Source organism: Apis laboriosa, unplaced genomic scaffold, assembly GCF_014066325.1.
Source record: "Apis laboriosa isolate Shangri-la unplaced genomic scaffold, ASM1406632v1 scaffold47_cov149, whole genome shotgun sequence".
In the NCBI taxonomy this organism is placed as follows: Eukaryota; Metazoa; Arthropoda; class Insecta; order Hymenoptera; family Apidae; genus Apis; species Apis laboriosa.
In genome coordinates this window covers 950,386-964,790 of record NW_025223437.1, presented here as the reverse complement: position 1 = coordinate 964,790, position 14,405 = coordinate 950,386, and the positions used below count along the sequence as shown (strand labels likewise).

General features: G+C 20.7%; 3 protein-coding genes across 5 annotated transcripts; all 3 read left to right on the top strand.

Annotated features, from left to right (window-relative positions):
- The first annotated feature begins 215 nt into the window (after nt 1–215).
- LOC122716596 (TOM1-like protein 2) lies at nt 216–3,948 on the top strand. Of its 2 annotated transcripts, none has more exons than XM_043939845.1 (9): nt 216–418; nt 689–858; nt 1,248–1,529; nt 1,596–1,865; nt 2,080–2,377; nt 2,470–2,590; nt 2,715–2,745; nt 3,271–3,321; nt 3,461–3,948. In XM_043939845.1, the coding sequence occupies exons 1-9, from the start codon at nt 361–363 to the stop codon at nt 3,656–3,658; spliced, it is 1,479 nt and encodes a 492-aa protein (XP_043795780.1). In that variant the 5' UTR covers nt 216–360; the 3' UTR covers nt 3,659–3,948. The 2 variants fall into 2 exon arrangements, with proteins under 2 accessions (XP_043795780.1, XP_043795779.1); XM_043939844.1 differs by having other exon boundaries at nt 2,715–2,844; nt 3,461–3,945.
- Nucleotides 3,949–5,639: 1,691 nt separating this feature from the next.
- Nucleotides 5,640–7,265, top strand: LOC122716642 (MAPK regulated corepressor interacting protein 2). 2 transcript variants are annotated; one of them, XM_043939919.1, is made up of 6 exons: nt 5,640–5,847; nt 5,922–6,006; nt 6,276–6,394; nt 6,564–6,632; nt 6,750–6,803; nt 6,890–7,265. In XM_043939919.1, exons 1-6 carry the CDS (start codon nt 5,796–5,798, stop codon nt 6,958–6,960), a joined length of 450 nt encoding a protein of 149 aa, XP_043795854.1. In that variant the 5' UTR covers nt 5,640–5,795; the 3' UTR covers nt 6,961–7,265. The 2 variants fall into 2 exon arrangements, with proteins under 2 accessions (XP_043795854.1, XP_043795853.1); XM_043939918.1 differs by having other exon boundaries at nt 6,869–7,265.
- Nucleotides 7,266–8,449: 1,184 nt separating this feature from the next.
- On the top strand, nt 8,450–14,175 carry LOC122716571 (probable dihydroxyacetone kinase). Its single transcript, XM_043939782.1, has 17 exons — nt 8,450–8,680; nt 8,750–8,912; nt 9,047–9,325; nt 9,394–9,582; nt 9,659–9,900; nt 9,969–10,007; nt 10,075–10,272; nt 10,354–10,476; nt 10,534–10,791; nt 10,962–11,019; nt 11,911–12,055; nt 12,206–12,311; nt 12,463–12,734; nt 12,830–12,942; nt 13,020–13,349; nt 13,424–13,658; nt 13,736–14,175. Exons 1-17 carry the CDS (start codon nt 8,531–8,533, stop codon nt 13,875–13,877), a joined length of 3,042 nt encoding a protein of 1,013 aa, XP_043795717.1. The 5' UTR covers nt 8,450–8,530; the 3' UTR covers nt 13,878–14,175.
- The last annotated feature ends 230 nt before the right edge of the window (nt 14,176–14,405 follow it).

Below are 14,405 nucleotides of genomic sequence, written 5' to 3'. Positions count from 1 at the left end.
CATTATATAGCATATATAAATATTTAATTTTATTTCAAATCTATATTATTAATAAATTTTATATTAAAATTTTTTTTATTTGTTTGTGAAGTAAAATGAATTTAATTTAAATGTTAGATCCAATCAAAATGGTATTCTCAAAGTGTTGTACCTGATTGGTTAAAATTTCATGTCATTTTATATTTGACGTCTGTCTTTATCATTGCATGGGTCATATGATACTGACGTTCTCAGTATAAAAAGTTTTTAATTTATTATTAAATATTGTTCCTGTCAAAATTTGTTACGTGCCTTACATATGCACAAGTGAATCAAATTAATATAATTGAATATAAAATCAATTTCATATATCGTGTAATAATGTCATTTTTTGGAGTAAATGTCAATCCATTTTCGACACCAGTAGGACAGAAAATAGGTAAGTTTCTTATTTATCTTTACAAAATATATTATATCAATTAATTTAATAATATAGTAATAATTAATTAGTGAATTTTTTTTATATGAATATCTGCTTGTATGTCAATATTAATTAATACTTGAATATCTATAGATTTTTTTTTTCTATGTATATATATGTCTTCAGATTTGTGTCATGAATCATAATTTATAATATTAATATTTAATATTTTTTTATTAAAGAAAACCTGTAAAAAAATAAAGTGATATTTTTAATTCTATATTCTAGAACAAGCTACAGATGGTACTTTACCAAGCGAAAATTGGACACTTAATATGGAAATATGTGATATTATAAATGAAACAGAAGATGGGCCAAGAGATGCAATTAAAGCAATTAAACGCAGACTTAATCAGGCTGCTGGAAAAAATTACACTATAGTCATGTATACTCTTACTGTTAGTATATATTTTTAATAATATTTATATAATATATTTATTTTAGACAATATATGCACAATATATATAACATAATATAATAAAATTATTACATATAATTAAATAATAATAAATAATATATTAATATATATAATAATATATATATTAAATAATATATTTAATATATATATTTTATATAAGTAATAATATATTTATTTTTATTTTAATTTTTTAAAATTAATTAAAAAATTAATTTCTATAATTAATTTTATAAAATAATAAGATATTTTTGTTATTATTTAAGATTGATTTTAATTATAATTTAAATTATTAAATTAATCAATTTTTAAAACTTGTCTATTCCTATCAAATATAAAAATATATAAAATTTATATATTTTAATGAATTAGGTATTGGAAACATGTGTAAAAAATTGTGGAAAACGTTTTCATGCTCTTGCTTGTTCACGAGAATTTGTACAAGAATTGGTTAAGTTAATTGGACCAAAAAATGAACCGCCAACGGCAGTGCAAGAAAAAGTTTTAAGTCTAATTCAAACATGGGCAGATACATTCCGCCATCAACCACATACTCAAGGAGTTGTTCAAGTATATCAAGAGTTAAAAGTAAAAGGCATACAATTTCCAATGACAGATTTAGATGCCATGGCACCTATTATCACTCCAGAACGAGTAAGATTTTTTTTATTTTAAATGATAATTATCAAAATAATTACATAATTATTAATACAATTACAGAGTGTACCTGAATTAGAACAAAATGTCATGAATATACCTACAGTTGAACAACAATCAACAACTTCTATAACACCACAAATGCAACAATCTCAGAATCAATCTTCTGGACAATTAACTATGTTGAATGAACAACAAATGGCTAAATTACAAAGTGAACTTGATGTTGTACAAGGAAATATGCGGGTTTTATCAGAAATGCTGGCATATTTTACAAGCTCAGATCAGAATAATAGTCAACAACCTGATCCTGCAGATCTTGAACTTTTATCTGTATGAATATAATTTTATTTCATATGAATAATATAGCAAATATCTAACAGTAAATATTTGTTATAACTATTATTTTTTTTTTTTAATAATGTTTTATATATGATATATAATATTTTATATATAATATTGAAGAAAATCTTTTTATTGTAATTAAAGATATTAAATGATAATAAATAAATATATATATATATATATATAATTTTACTATTTATAGGAACTTCATTCTACATGCAAAGCAATGCAAGAACGAGTTGTTGATTTAATTGGAAAGTTGGCTCATGATGAAATGACAGCAGAATTATTACGTATAAATGATGAATTAAATAATTTATTTTTGCGTTATTCACGTTATACAAAAAACAAGGCTGTTGCAGCAAGTACTATTTTGGCACAAACAATTGGTCATTCACACAATATAGATTCTGCTTTATCAATTAATAAACAAGAAGCTGATTCTCTTATTGACTTATCTGATGAAACTGATGCTTTGGAAAAAAAAATGACAGAAATAGGTAATTAATGACCTAAATATAAAGAATAGATATTATATTTTAATACATAAACAACATTTGCAATTCTTTAATTTAATTATATTAAATTACAGGTATATCTGATAATATTGAGAAAAGTAGAATAGACAGAAAAGAGAAAAAAGAAGGTGATAATGATGAATTTGATATGTTTGCACAATCACGAAATACATCTTATGAAACTATAAAGAACAGGTTTTTAATATTAAATTAATATTAAATTAATTTTAATTTTTTAAATAATTATATATTATATATTATATATTATATATATATATATACAATTATTTTATTAAATTTTTATTTATTTTTATTATAGTGGTAGCAAATATGAGGATAATTTGGAGCAGGTGAGCGGAGGAAGTCTCAATACAGCGATTCTCAATCGCAATAATCCTAAGTATTCCCAGCAGACTGCTTCTACAGTTGCTTCTACTACTGCTACTTCTGTGCGTAATTATACTAATAATTGCTAAGCATTTAATCAATATAAGTACTAAAAAAATAAGATTATTATAAATATTTAATTTATCAAAAATTTAATTATACATTATCATGCAAAAATTATATCTTTGTATAATATATATAATTTAGTTATGAATTTGTACTATGAAATTAAAATTATCCTGATAAAGGTAAGAGAAAAAAAGAATATAATATTTATTAAATTTGTAATATTGAAACATATTCTTATTTATTTAGTAGATTTAATTAGTCACTGCTTTTATTGATTGCTTTCTATAGCATGAAGTAAATTAATTTTTTCTTATGTTTCCTTTTGCTTTATTTTTGCCTATATTATGCATATATTTACATATATTTTTTATTTTATTTGATATGTTTATTTTTATTTTTTTATTTTTTTTAACATTCAGATGAACCGGGAATCTGAATTTAATGAGATGGCAGCCTGGTTAGATCATACGGTGAGTTATTAATAAAAATTAATTTAAAAGTAATATAATAATGAATATTATTTTCTCCAATGTGTTTATTTTAATAAATTGTTAAAATGTTAAATTATATTTAATAAATATTGAAAAAACTTTTATTCTTTCTGTTCAGCCAGGAGCACATGGTGATCAAGAATCCTTAACATCGTCCGAGTTTGAGCGTTTCTTAGCAGAACGAGCAGCTGCAGCTGAAGCTTTACCAACATTATCTGCAACTACTACTAATACTGGAAGTACTACTAATTCTGAAAACTCTAACATTCAACGCCAAATTAATAAGGATCAAGATAAATCTTTATTTGCTCTTTAAATATAATTTTCATATTTACATTCTAGAAAACAGATGGAAGTTAAATTTGTTCTGTTTTGATCATCAAATATACATTTTAATAAATCAATGCTTCTAATAATGATTCTAATATTAGGAACATTGATAAAATAAATTAAAAAAAAAAAAAAAAATACTATATAAAGAAAAATAAAGAAAAATAAAATGCTTTGCGCTTCTTTGTACTTAAGAATATAATTGATACTAAATGATCATAAATTAGCATTTTATTAAGTTGTAAAAATTTAATAACAATGAATAATTTATTTTAAAATAATCGTTGCGCGTAAATATTACATAATACAGAAGTAGGAATTATATCTTATATTATTTGTATATAAAAAGCACATTGTAAGCAAAATAATATTAATATTATTATATTATTAATAATATAATATTAATATATAATACAATGTGTGATTTCATGCCTTGGAACTATATAAGAATTATTAATTTTTGCAGTTGCATTTTTCAAATTTGCAAATTTAAAAAAATTTAAATGTGAATGAAAAGAAATGAATATTTCATTATGTAATTGACTTTATTAAGCTATAGATGGAAATATTTTTAAATTTATATCTTAATTTTAATTAATATTCTGTATAAATATGTATTCATGATATATTCATTATTAGTAGTAATTTTGATTTTTATAAGTATTATATCTTAGAATAATAGAAATTTATTAATAGCATTATTATTATATTATAATTATGTACTGATATTACAGATAATTAATATATTCTAAAATTATAATATTATAGAAATATATCATTGGTAATAAGGAACATTATGTATATTTTATGTTTGTGATTTATGATTTGTAAATTATAGCTTTATTTTAAAAAAAGCAAATTTATTAAGCTTTATGAGAAGCTTAAGAATTAAAGTTCTTTATAATAATTTTAAAAATGTGATAAACCATTATAAAAATATATTTAAATGTTTAATTTTATAAAATTATTATGTATTGCATCCTTCTACCAATGAATATTTTACTTTAATATCAAATAGTAAAATATTTTTATTAAAAATAGATTACTTTTGACAAATAGTGCAACACAGCACTAAATATATTAATACTTTTATTCTAGAATAGATAAAATATTTAAAAATATCTCAAGTAGATATTTGAAATTAACAATTAAATTTGTTTATTTATATAAATTGTATTTAATAATCTTAATCAACTGTAATCAATTTCTATATAATTTTTATAATCATAAGAAATTTTCTTATATTTTATGCAATTATTATGATTATTGGATATTGTAGGAAAATTAATTTTATATTTTCAATAATTTCTTTATGCTAGAAAATTATAATAATTGTTTAAAATTATATATGATTTTTTCATTTTATAATAAACTTTTCTAATATTCTAACATATGGATAATTATATCAAAAAATTCCAATCCTTGAAATTAGGAATGAATATATATAAAACATGAAATTATAATATAAGAATTCGAAGATTAATGTAAAATTTATTTATGTTATTATTTAATCTATATTATATTTTACATAAATTTTAGTATAATATTTTTATTGATAATATTTTAATATTTTAAATTATTTCGATATTTGTATGTAAATTATTAAATATAATAGAAAGATAAATGAAAAAATCTTATCTTTGATATTTAGATTTCTATTTTTCAAATAAATTTATCTTCTTATTAAATATAATTATATAATCAAATCAAATGAACTGTTTTATAATAAAATAATATTAATATTAAAAATAATTAATTTTTCTTTATGAATATCTGTAATATGTATAAATTATTTTTTATCATTCACAATGGAAAATCTTCGAATTAAAAATTTAAATTAAAAATCGAATTGATTTGGGCTATTAAATTAGTATATGTTCATATACATCCATAAATATTACTTATATATACATATTAATGCAATAGCACAAGTGAGATCACGTGGTTTATTCATCGTGTATTTCACGCTGATCATTTCAATCTGTGCGGTTGGTCTAATCAGTTCTAGTTAGAGTTATATAGTAATTTACTTAATTCTAAACTAAGATTTTAAGATTAATCTCGGATGATCTATTATCGCAAATATAGTTCGAAGTTATTATTGTATTTCTCTCATAAGAAACATGTACACTGTATCAAAAGGACCTAGCAAGATAGTCGCTAAGACACGAAGAGGTACTTGAAAAATATTTAATTTTATTTATAAACATTCATAATGTTAATTTCGTTAAATTATTATAATTCTTTAGGAATTAGTCAAAATCTTGAAAGGTTGGAAACTTTACGTGATTTAACAAGGAAAGCAGATCCTGATGATGATCATGAGATCACCCGGTAATACTTTAATACATCTTAAGCTTGCTATTTTTCTTTTCTTTTCTTTTGTAACTCCAGTATTTCGGCATTACGCAATTCATAATTCTAAATTCAAAATAAGCACGTGTAATTTTTATGTTATATTTCCAATGATTCAAAAATAAAATATTCTATATAACTATTATGCTTTGAAAATATTCTAACTACAGAATATTTTTTTATGTTAACATTATATATGTTATATTAACATATATTTGTTATAACATATATTAATATTTATTTCATAGCCATGTGCCAAAACCAGTCTTTCACATGAATGGGAAATCTAAATTCAGTTCACAGAGACATCAAATGCAAGAAGTTATCACTCCTCAACATGAAGAACTTATTAAATTTGTTTATGAATGTAGGTTGAAAAGATTTATATTTATTCATAAAATATAAATTTTAATTTCATAATATATAAAAAAATATATGTATAAGAAAAATATTCATATAAAAGAAATAAATATTTATTGCATAATATATAATATTAATATTATATTAATAATATAATTATAATTTTTATTTATCAGCATGGAATCAAGTCAATACACGACAAAGAAGTGAATCTTCTGATGGTTCAGATTGTTCAGAACCTTCCAGTAAGTTTTTTATATTTAATTAAAATAAATTATATAAATGTTCAATTATTATTTATTTTTTTAAGCATTAAATATTTATATATATATAATTGAATAAAAATATTTTATCAATTTCAGGTCCTAACACTATAGTATATTACAACGATGGTGAACCAAATGATACTCTTCAAGGTAATTTAATATTTAAACGAATAAACATTTGTTTTTGTTTAAGAAAAATTATATGATCAAGATAGCCTATAACAATTATGTTTTAGATTTTAAACCATTTGATTTGGAATCATGGTGGGGTAAACGATTATTTAATAATATCACAAAATCACTTTGAAAAAAGGAGAAATTTATAAGTTGAAGATATATCTCAAAGTAGTACAGAATGATAAACAGTGCTAAACATTAGCCTGTTTTGTGTTTTAAAAGTAATCTAAGAACCAGTGAATAATTGTGTAGAATTAAATCTGAGGATTAGAAACAAACCTAATTTGTTGGATATCACAATTAGTGAATTTGAATTGTTATATAATTCATACATATTGTATTTGTTATAATGAATTGTATACATGTATATTGTTTTTGTAAAATTGTAACTTTTTATTATATATGTACACAATCATACAACTTTTTAAAATTAAATTTATATATTAGAAACACACAAACATAAAGCTTTTTAAAATTAAATTTATATATTAGAAATTTTATGTACATGAATATATAAATTTTTTTGAATATTTTTTTTAATATTCACATTTTTAATAATTTGCATGAATTCAATATGAATAATTATCAATAAATTTCTTAAATATGTAATATAAAAATTATATAATTCTTTGTTGTTATTTCATGTTTATAAGATTTTTTTAAAATTTTAATCAATGTAAAAGTGTACAGAAATTTCATTTAAATATAAAGTATAATTCAAATTTAAATTAAATGATAAAAATAATGTGATACAAAATATGATTGCTATTTTCTTTTGTAGGTTTTTAAAATAATGCAGGTAAAGGTATACAACTCATAAATATATATCAAATAGGTTAAGTATACATAAAACTTCCTGCGTAGTATGAATGCAGTGTGAAAATAATGAATTTTTAATCATAGAATGATGTAAATATTACATGCATCGTTTGTGTGAATGCATGAATACATTGCTGATATTGTTATGATAACTGTATCTAAATACTTTTAAGCAAATTTTAGTATAACTTTGTAGACTGATAACATTTAAGATTATTACATGATTATAAGACAAGATAAAGTTTGTCAGTAATAGTAAAAATATAATGTATTTGCAAGCTTTGCTTTTTAAGATTTCATATCTAAGTTTTATTTCATTTTTCTGGTTTAACTTTAATTAAACTTTGGTAAACTTTAATAAATTTAATATGAAACTTTGATATTTCAAAAAAGTAGAGTTTGCAAAAGTAGTCAAAATATGTAGTGCAATATTTAGCCATTTATGGCTGAATTAAGTAATTATAAATAAATGCATCTTTATATTGATTATGATTTATTTTATTACTACTTAAATAAATTTCACTAAATAAAACATAAAGCAGATAATATATATTGACTGTGCAAGTTTTTGCTTATGTGTCTATTTAAATTTATAAAGATTAAGTAAATTGATTTTTTTTATTAAAATAATAATAGTAAATAATTTTATTTTGAATAAAAAATTTAAAAAAATAAAATATTTTTTAAGACATAATTTAAATTATATTTGTCTCAAAATAGATAAGTTAATAGGTTATCTATTTAATTTAATTCTTTAATTCTTTAATTAATAAATATATATAAAATAATTAGAATAAATATTAAAAATACAAATTATATTTTTATTATAATTGTTAATACTTATTTAGATTTAAACTATTTATATATTTTTGTACATAAAAATGTGTGAATTAAAAGACCAAGATTATGATTATTTTGATACAATAATTAATAAAAGTCTTATGGGAATAGCAAAGATACATAATGATTTAATTGTATTAGAAGATTGTAATGCAATTTTACGTAAAGATTATGTAAATATGATTGGGAAGGTAAGTAATTTGTTAGAATAAAATGAAAATATTTTAAATATAGAATAATACAACAGAGCATAATAATAGGTCAAATTAATATCTGGTGGTAGAGCTGAAAATGAATTATTATATCCAAGATTTGTAGGTCCTGGAATGTTAACAGCTGCAATTTTAGGCAATACTTTTTCTGGACCTTCAATTAATAACATATTGAGAGTTATTGCAGAAATTGAATCTAATCATCCTTCAGGTAATAAAATATAATATGAATATAATTTTATTTCATACTAATATTTACAAAGTATATATTAATAAAATATTTTATAATAATTTTATAATAATAATTTTATAATAATAATAATTAATTAAAATATTTATATATAGGTATATTATTAATTATTCAAAATGATGTTGAATATTCTATAAATTTTACCTTAGCTAAATTACATGCAGAAGTTAAAGGATATATTATTAAACTAATAATAGTAAATAATAATATATCACATTTTGTCAATAATACTATTAAAGAAAATGATATTTTGCCTATACTTTTTATATATAAAATAGCTGGAGCTATGTCGGAAGAAGGAAAAAATATAGATGAAATTTATTCTCTTTGCAATTCTGTTGCAAACAATGGAGAAATTCTATGTTTGAAAGCAGGTTACAAAATTTAAAAAAATTAAATTATTTAATATATACATAATATATAAAAAAATTATATTTTACAGAAATGCATTTTCAAAATATAATTCATGAAGAATATAAATTGAATATACTTTCAAATATAGTTAAACAAATACTTAAACCACTAATAAATATATTAAATAAAACATTACAGGATTGTACTAAGAAAAGTATATATAAAACCAAAACATTTTGTACTGGTCATGAAATTGCAATTCTAATAAGTAACTTTGGTATCATTATAAAATTAAATATCTTTTCATTTATATTAAAACTGATTACATTTTTAAATGTTTTTAAATTTCTTAGGTTGTAGTCAAATACAAGGAAATATATTTATCTTAGAATTTTTGCAACAAATAGAAATAAATAAATTAAAAATAAAAAGAATATATGTGAAAGAATTTACAACATATTCAAATTATAATGGTTTTCATATCTGTTTGTTAAATCTCTCACTTACTACAGATTTAATTAAATATTTAGATTTTCCAACACCTATATCTGCTTGGCCAAAAGTATTAATTACAGAAGTAATAAAAATTGAGGAGGTAATATAATATAAAAAGAAATTAACTTACATTATATTTTATAACTTAATATTAAAATTGATTTTTAGAATAAGAAAAAAATAATTACATCAGAAAAATACAATAAGGTAATTTATTATAATCTTAATTTTGAAATTATGATAAATATAATAAATAAATCAAATTTTAAAACAGAATATCAATTGGTATGATTTAAATTTACAAGGACCAATAATGAATTATGAAACTGGTCAAGCATTTTTATCAATTATTTCAATGGCATGTGAAGCAATAATAGTATGTACAGAACAATTAAATAAAATGGATAAAGAATATGGAGATTATGGTACAAGTCTTGCACGTGGAGCTAAAGCTATACAAAATGATATTCAGGTTGTAAGACTAAATATATAAAAAAATAATTAAAAAATGAAATATACATATATATAAAATCTTAAATAATATATTTTACAGAAAAATAAAATATCAGGAACAAATTTATATGTAATATTTACACAAATTAGTCATATTATTCAAAGAACAGTTGGTGGTTTACAAGGAGGATTATATTCTTACTTTTTTTACAATGTTGCTAAAGTAAGATATAATTTATTATATTATTAGTTAACATTTCAAATATATAACATTTTTTAGGCTTTTTCAAAATATCAAAATAGCAAAGAAATAACAGTAGACATGTGGTTACATGTATTAACTATTGCAAATAAAGCACTGGAACAAATTAAAATATCTTCCATAAATAATGATATTCTATTAACTATTTTAATAACAATACAAATAGACTTAGAAAATGCATTAAGTAAAAATATGGATCCTCTTGATGCATTTGGAGTAGCTGTAAAAGCTGCAGAAAATTTTAATACAAATGTTTTACATACACATTCTTTTCATGTAAATAAGAATGAAATATTATATTGTTTTATAAATTTAGTGATATATATATATATATATATATTTTCCTCTATTATTAAGTTTTAGTTATGATATATATTATAATTAAAAAATATATATTATAATTAAAATTTAATAGTAGAAGAAAACAAAAATTATTTAAATTTTAGGAATTTAAATATCCTCAAGCACATGCAATAGGAATATGGATGAGAGCTGCATATGAAGGTACTAAATTAAAATTAATTTATAATAATACAAAATAATTTATATTATATATCTTATTCATTATAATCTATGTTATAATATATAATATAAAATATATAATAAGTATATTTTTTTATATGTATTGTTTTTGCTATTAATTATGTTAATGTTAAATGAATTAATAAATTAAAAAAAAATAATTGATATTAAATGGTATTATATGTTACATTCTTACACAAAAAGCAATTTATTACATTATATAAATATATTTTTGTTTTTATTTGCATATACGAAATCTATAAATGTATGCGTGAATATTCTTTGTATAAACGAATGAAATGTCTGTTTAGATATGTATAAGAGACTATCATAATGTCACGTGTTCCTGGCTTCTCTTCATTTTTGTCTTATCACGTGAAAAAGCTAAAAAAAATTAATTACTTCATTTTTAAAACGTGAGCTAAAAATTAATAAATAACATATTGATATTTTTATATTATAAAAATTTTATAGCTGATATTATACGAATAGAGGTTAGGTTTAAAATTATAATTTCTACTTTTTAAATATTAGATATGTATAATATTTAAATATTTTATTTAAATTTTATGAAAATATTACATTATTTATATATACATACGTACCTATAAATATGAAATATATGCGTTTATAAAATGATAATAATAATAAAAATATGAAAATATATGAGCAGTAAATTTGTAATATACATATAAGAAAAAATAATATTAACAATGAATGCTGTGATTGCTTTATGTATTTTTTGTGAATCACACGGACCTAAAGTGATATTTACTACTCAAACCTATCGTAATTATGACAATCAAAATACAGAAAAATTAAAATTTTATGGACCGAAAGAAATATTAAAACGAAATCAAAATATTATGCAAGATGGACAATATGAATGTGAAGGATGTCAAAGTATTGGAAATGTGAAATATTTAAGTAATGAACATGAAACTAGAACATCATTTCTTTCTGCTCAACAATCGTTAACTCAAGATATTTGGTGTTTGCTAAAGCATGCATGCTTTAGGTATAGTAATTGTAAAATAAATAAAATAATTTTAAAATAATAATAAAATAATAAAATAATTTTTTATTATATTCTTTTATTAATATAAATACAGATAAAATTTAATTGTGTACAAATTAAAAAATTATGTTTTTATTTTAATTATTTAAGGAGCTTAAGTTGTGAAGTACATCCGGGTAAAGAAGGTGTTTGCTACTTTGGAGATGAATATAGGGGGCATGTTTTAAGTCATACATTTACATTAAAAGATGCCCAGGTGAATTATGCAACGAAAAAGCATGTTTGGTAGCTATTACAATAAATTATTCAAATCATATCATTAATTACAATTTTAAATCAATAGAAAGGAAATCAAAAAAATTTCATTATTGTTAAGAAATTTTGTTTCTCTTTTTATTTATTTTTAGGCAAGAGGTTTTCGTAAATGGTGCAGTTTTATTGTTTTTATGAGAGATAAACAGTTTCTATTAAATATGTGGCCCTTTTTAGTTGATAATTTAAAGGAAGTAATTCGGGAATTACAAGATTTTGCTGAAAAAAAGTATAATGCAGAAGAAGCAAAATGCCCACAAAGAATTGTTCGTTTATCAACTAATAATGGATCAGGATCATATAATAATTCCAACAAACAGCCTAGAACTTTTAGTGATATAACCAATGAGAAACATGTTTTTATAAGGTTTGTTTTATGGTTATAGGTTTGTTTTATAGTTTTTTTTATATATATAAATGTGTAATACTTAAAAGGATACTAATAAATTAAAATCAAATTAGAATTCACATGTGGTTGGTATGGATTCTTAGTGCAGGAGCAAGACATTTCATAGAAATTTTTCCTATGAACTTATTAGATGATGAATTGAATTATAACTTGGAACATCAGATTGGTTAGTATAAAATAATATATTTATAAGAAAAAATAAATGTGCATATTTTATATGAAATTGTATTTCTTATTTTCTAGAAACTGAAGATGGATTTACTTTAGTAAATGCTAAATTACCTATAAATTTAACTTTAAACTCAAATGAATCAGAAACAACACTTGAATTTTCAGAAGTCTTAGGAAAACCCACTACATTAATACTTAAAGATTTAAGAGCTGTATTAGGAAAAGATCAATTTAGGCAACTTTTATATTCTAGTTTAACAGGTGTTCAAATTTTAGTAAGAGGTCCGAATATTCAAAGATTGGAATCTTTATATGGTCTTAGTTCTCTTATTCCACGTGCATGTAGAAGAGTCAAAACTCATGCAACAGAATATATGGATCCTAATAAGTGTAACTTTATTGGTACTTATATATGCTTAGAAAAATACTAAATTATAGGTATTATATCAAATGTTTTATAAATAATTTTATTCTAGGTGTTGATACATCAGTAGCTGTGCCTTTACCTTGTGTAAATGTATGTAGATTAGATATTGTTGCTGATGAACATAAAGTTGAAAATTCAAATTCACATATCGTCAGATGGGCAGGTACATTACCATTAAAGTTACCAACATTATTAACAAAAATTGAAAAATCACTTGAAAATGAGAAACTTGGAAATTCTGCCCTGAAAGCACATTTTGCTGCATTACAAGAAGAATGGGCAAAGTATAATTACATGTATATTTTATATTAATATTGAATAATTGATTTTTTAAATTAAAAATTTTTCATTTTAATTGTAGTATTGCCAAAGTAGTTCATGCCATGCGAGGACGTGGTCATAATGGAGATCTTTCTGGTCTTATGCTTAGTTTAGGTGCTGGTCCTCATGATAAGAAGTTATTAGATTCTTGGTCAATGGGCTTGCCACCAAATCCTGCATAATTTTTAATTAATTTGCAATATTTTATGTATTGTAGAATATTGGATAGTATCTAATTTAAAATGTAAGGTATTCTTTTATTGGCTCATGCAATATTTATGTATTCAAGGTTGTGCATCACATTTTATTTATATTATAATCAATACATAATAAGTATTGATATTAGTGTAAAATAAATTGCCTGACATGCATTATTAGTATTTAAGATTTGGTATCCATTTTTATAAGATAATATATTTACATAAAACTTTTTGATAATATTGATGTAAAAATAAACTTTATATATAAAAATTGTTTAATTTTAAAAAGTAAGTAAATGTTTTTCTTTTTGTAGTAATAATCCTTTAGTTTACATAAATTTAATTATATAAATTATATAAATAATATATAATAATATTTAGATAAAAGTTATTAATACTTTTGTTTATATGTAATTTAAATTATTATTTAAATTTAATAAATTTTTCTAATTCCAATTTTTTACATTTCAATCTAAGTTTTTAGAAAATATATTTGGTTTATTTAATATA